Source organism: Branchiostoma floridae, chromosome 10 (genome assembly GCF_000003815.2).
Source record: "Branchiostoma floridae strain S238N-H82 chromosome 10, Bfl_VNyyK, whole genome shotgun sequence".
Taxonomy (NCBI): Eukaryota; Metazoa; Chordata; class Leptocardii; order Amphioxiformes; family Branchiostomatidae; genus Branchiostoma; species Branchiostoma floridae.
Genome location: NC_049988.1, coordinates 12,342,462 through 12,347,792, shown reverse-complemented (window position 1 = coordinate 12,347,792; position 5,331 = coordinate 12,342,462). Strand labels below are relative to the sequence as shown.

Here is a 5,331-nt window from a genome sequence, read left to right as displayed (position 1 = left end):
CCCTCCAAACCTACAAAACACATAATACATAAATAACACGAAATAAACGCTCAAGGCTGGAAGATTTTTCCCCACATAAGATAATAGTTTGTGCACATTTATACGTACTCATTTCTATTTTTCGTTTCCACTAATAGCCACACCGGGCCCCGGTTTGGAAATGTGAAATGAACATGTGTGAAATGGAATGAAAATAATGTGACGATAGCCTAAGAGGGAAACAAGAGTTACCTCAATAGATAGCTTGAAGTGATATAAGAGGTTTCCAATCCAAATACAATTCAATCTCTACGACTAGATAAAAACGGAGATTACTGGATATAAACAGAGCAAACAATCTACGGAACTCGGACTTTCACTATATTTACAAACGATTGAAAAAGAATTAAGAACTCAAAGAAAACCCAATATACTTTCTTACCATGAAGTTGACTTTCAGCTCGGCATTTTCACCCACATGTTGGAAGAAGCATTCCATCTTTCTGGGCGGGATTTCGATAGCTACGTGGAAGAACACTTCCCTATTCTGGGGTTCCATTTTTTGGTTATGCTCATCTAGTCTTTCACTCAACTCTACGTTTCCAGCACCGACAGCGATCATCGCACAGAATACGAAAAACCGAACAGGACTCATCTTGGTGATGTCTCGTGCTCCTCGAGTGTTGCAGAATACTGTGTGAGGGGATTGTTGATCTACTTAAAAGAACATCGGAACATGAAAAACCGGCTTTGTTAGTCAGCAGACTATTTTCGAAGACAATTAGGGTTATTCCATATAGAACATCGGGAGGTCAGCTGAATACTTAAAGAGACAATTAGGATTATTCCATATAGGGAGGGGAGGGGTGTATTATCATTTTAGAGACATATGTTATTAGACACCTTGGCTTGTTTTGAGATATTGCTGATGTTGCTGACATGGAATCGAAACATGGTTATGTGAAAAGGACCTGTCCTATATAATTTCAAACAAATAATATTTGAGCTACAGCTCTTAAATGATGTAAGACGTTATCGCATAGATAGATAAAAGGAATATTTCCCCCTGATATGCAAATAGATGGTGAACACCGACAACATTATCACTCTTTTGCTCTGAAATTGATATGTCCCTTAGGATACAACTACCAACTTTTCTTGACTCCATATGCAATTTTCTTGACTCTATGAAAAGCAAATCTAAGTCTAAATGTCTAAGAATATCATTAAAAGTTACTAGACGTAGTTTGAATATAAGTGCGTCATCTACTGTTAGGCAAGGAGAACTTCCATTCTTCATACACAATGGATAGAGTGAGACAACTATCGTTTGGGTATTCTATTATGTAACGAAATACACATTCTTCATACACAAAAGATAGTTAGAGTCAGACAACTGACAGGTGCGTTATATTTCGAGTGAAGAAAACTTCTTTACGATTCTTATGTTCTTACAAATGATTCTTAGTTGTCTTGTCGTTAATCCGACCGACCCTAGCAGATACCTAGTCTGTTTTGTTTGGCTGCTGGTGGGAATCCAGTGCTGAAAAATGTGGGCGGGGTTTTTGTAGTTTTGCATAATGTAAAATGTTCTTTCCCCCCTTTAACTCTAGCTTATAATGTAATTGGCCATTTAAAGAAAGAAACGGTGTAACGTTTAATTGATTCTTCTGTCATCGTTTCAAATTTAAGACACCGAAGTCTGTTCTTCCGAACACAATAATCTTTGACATGATTTAGTGAGTATTCACCTATATCAAACAGTGCCACCTGTTGGTCTTTTCCAAAATTGCAACAGACTTGGGATTTTGTGGTGTCTTGGTGATCACAAGACGCTCGATACTACTATATTGTGGCTATTGTATGGGTAAGAAATACAATTTTCCGATATGAATTTTATATTTCTTGAATATCTCATTCCATGGTTAAAGTTTCGCTACGTATACATCTTTTTGCAAAGCACCATCCCATGAAATAAGACATATGAAATAGTATATTTTCGATAAAACATACCTATATAACGTTACAGGAGAAAGCAGACGTTTATAACAAAAACTTGCAAACGAGTGCATGTTCCATACAAATAGAGTTTAATGGAAGAGAAAACACACAGACGCATGTACACACATGGTCTCGCATGACCGATAAAAGACGCAAATACATGTAGATTTTTGGTAAATCACTTGCCATGTCCTACTTCTAGAATCGATTTTAAATGCTGTGATCGTAATAAAACCTTACTGCAAACAAGTGAATAAACGAAAACAGATAAAACAAAGAAATAAACGAAATAAAAATAATCAATAATATCGTGTTGTCTTTTTCTTCCAAAACCAACCTACCCCAATGAATACAAGAGGACGAGAATAATGTCCACTTTTTAGCTCAGGCAAACATCGCATTCATTGCTATTACAATGTACGAATGTATGAAGACTTTTATTGTACATTTTTGTCCAACCGAGCTAAGTACAGATCACAACAAAGACAAAACATGTAACGTATAAATGTATCACACATCTAGTCTAACACAGCAGTTCGGCTTCTTCTCGCTTCTTGGCAATGATGAAAATGTAAGCCTGTATGGATTTAGCAATAGTCAGTTTGTCAAAACGTATGAAGAATATGAATTTGTCAGTGCTACTCATATGTCTAAAGTTAGGGAATCCAGTTTCCACCGTAGCAACTAAATATAGTATATTTCTACAATTAACCTACATGGTACAACAAACAATGACGTGCATTTCATCTTCTAACCATGTTTGAGGTACAAAATTGACAGACAGACAGACTCTTTCTTTTAACATGTCGACCTTCATTATACGGAACCCCATATCACGCCTTGTTGGTTGTGCCCCGAACATTCGGTGTTTCAAACAGCTTTCTAACGAAGTAGACCTGCATGAGCCCTGACCCTATGATGAGCAGGCAGCTCAGCAGTGCCATGTGGTCCACATAGCTGACGCTCGCCTCCGCTCTCAGAGAGTCTACAGTCAGACTTAGTCTGCTCCTGGTCGCTTGTAGTTTTACGTGGTCGAGGGAACCGAGCAGCCTGTCCAGGGACTCCTGGTACATAAAAATAGATCCGTGACAACTGTTATGGATGTTTTACACTCCTTTGCGTTTAGAACCGCATCGTAAATATTTGACATATAAATATAACTTGTCTGTACATATGTAAACACTTTACGTTTTGTGACCGCATCTGAACTGTGAGCAGCGACACCTATGCTGCAGTACAATGTGAACCGAAACGTTGGTGAGAATAAAGCATTGGTTGTGTAAAAAGAGTATCTTTATTCAGTAAAATTTTGGTGACCGTCTGTCAGTGAGGAAGGTGACATATGCGTATCGAAACGTCGTCTGTCATTTTGCATGTCTTTGTTGTGAATAAAAAAAACAGATATTAGTATCCAACAAAACACATGTTTGACTGAATTTCGTAGAGGCTTGCTCACTAGACAGAAACTAGGATTAATCAACATCCAGCTACACAAAAGAAAACAGTGATGATTGCTGAACTGGATATCGTTCAACCAGGGTTAACATTCTTCTACTAACTGATATTACAGGCCTTGTCCAAAGATGAAAGATCGTACATACTAAACTTCATTTACGTAGATCAGCGACAGTGGAATCACGTCCTGGTCGTCTTTTTCTCATCGACACACGTCAATAAATTCATAATTTGTCGGAAGCAAAAACCATTATGGTAGCTAAGACTATCGGAATACACTTTAACTTATGTTATGTGACTCATGGGACATGTGCAAAGCAGATGTATTAATAATTTTATTCCAAACTATAGTAACTGAACTTACGACGATGCGACTCTTGTCCAGGTCCTCTAACGTGTCCTCCGGGAGGTGTTCTTTGTACTCAAACCAGTCCACACTGTTCACACGCACGTTCAGGTCTACCAGCCGGCTGAACAGATTATCCAAGTTGTAGAAACAAATCCTGTAGGTACCCAGAGCTGGTGATTTGGCATAAATATCATTGATTAATACAAACTTACTGCACTCAAAGAACCATAAGGTCAAGAATAGTGAAGAAAAACAGAATGTAACCTAACATTTCTGTGAAGATTGCATTATAAATCTTGAGACGTTTAGAATTACTAAGAAACATTTTGTATCTTGAGATTTTTCAGAAGCATCTTGAGATGCTTTGAAAGTGTCTTGAAAAAAATATTGAGACCTTTTGAGAGAATCTTGAGACTTAATAAAAAGATATCAAGGTTCTCATGAAAAATCTTATAATTGATTCGTAACATCTCAAGATTTACCACTAAATCTCAAGATTTTAGAATAAATCTCAAGATTTTTCGATTTTCAACGAGGCGCAAAGGCCCCCACTGGGAGTCAAAATGATCAATCGAGTACCAGAGAAAATTTTCGCAAAATTTCAGCTATGTAAGTTTATGCTGTAAAAGGCTACAAGCATTAGTCCAAACTGCGCTGCTAGGTCCAGCATTATAGATCGTAATAAACTCAAACTTAAACCATACACATGTACCCTTTGTGTACCATACAGTGATAGCAGTAAGAAAATTAGTACAAGCTTGTTCCATTGATAAAGATTTCATACAAAGAATCAGTGATTATCCTATCTTGATAAAAAAAAAGCCCATAGAAATGCCAAACCTGAAGGTAATTTACAACAAAAGAAACGATTACTATCAATTATCGTTAATTACAGCATATGGTTATTGTCACTGTTACAATATCACGTGATTCACGTTCCTGACTCACGCCTACCTACATCAGTGCATCGTATCACGAGTATGGTTGTCTTCGGGGTTTGATATGAATTAAATATTTGATCATATATGTCTAATTTAAAAGAACATTGTCAGCTTACAAAGATTATCTCTTTCTCCAAGGTCTCGCTCTTCTTCCCCGGAATTACCTATCCGCTCAGCTATCTCTTCTTCATTCGGGTCGAACATTTTCATGACTATATTTTGGTCCGTGCCATATCCCCTTAGCACCTGTACAGAACACACAGGAGGAGTTAGTGCTTCAGTGGTGTACTACGCAATCATAACCCCATTCCAATAGGCGGCGACGTCTCTGCGACCTCGTTGCGACCGAGCGGTTAGACAAAGATCGGGTGTTCGGGTGATTCTATAGATTAAATCACTACTCTTTTACGTTTTTTAATAGTCTTTTCATTCAGAATTTTAAATTTGTATGATATTCCAAGTCAGGGGTTTCAATTCGAGTTAGTTCGTAGCAAGGTCGCAGGGCAATCCCCGTCTAGTGGAATTGGAAACCTGGTAATTATACATGTAGCTTAAAAAGTGTTACCAGGGCTAGGCCTGGATAATAGCCACTGGTTAGTTGGGTAG

The 5,331-nt window shown here is 37.8% G+C and overlaps 2 protein-coding genes across 2 annotated transcripts in view; both read right to left on the bottom strand.

Annotated features, from left to right (window-relative positions):
• Positions 1-658, bottom strand: part of LOC118424840 (transmembrane emp24 domain-containing protein 6-like) — a 3,429-nt gene extending 2,771 nt beyond the window's left edge. The window contains exon 1 of the mRNA XM_035833640.1: positions 422-658. Coding sequence (XP_035689533.1) covers positions 422-634 — 213 coding nt within the window. The 5' untranslated portion in view covers positions 635-658. The remainder of the gene's footprint in view (positions 1-421) is intronic.
• Positions 659-2,044: 1,386 nt separating this feature from the next.
• On the bottom strand, positions 2,045-5,000 carry LOC118424438 (transmembrane emp24 domain-containing protein 6-like). The gene is made up of 3 exons (XM_035833003.1): positions 4,842-5,000; positions 3,800-3,954; positions 2,045-3,044 (listed from the first exon to the last, which is right to left on the bottom strand). The coding sequence occupies exons 1-3, from the start codon at positions 4,933-4,935 to the stop codon at positions 2,814-2,816; spliced, it is 480 nt and encodes a 159-aa protein (XP_035688896.1). The 5' UTR covers positions 4,936-5,000; the 3' UTR covers positions 2,045-2,813.
• Positions 5,001-5,331: the final 331 nt, after the last annotated feature.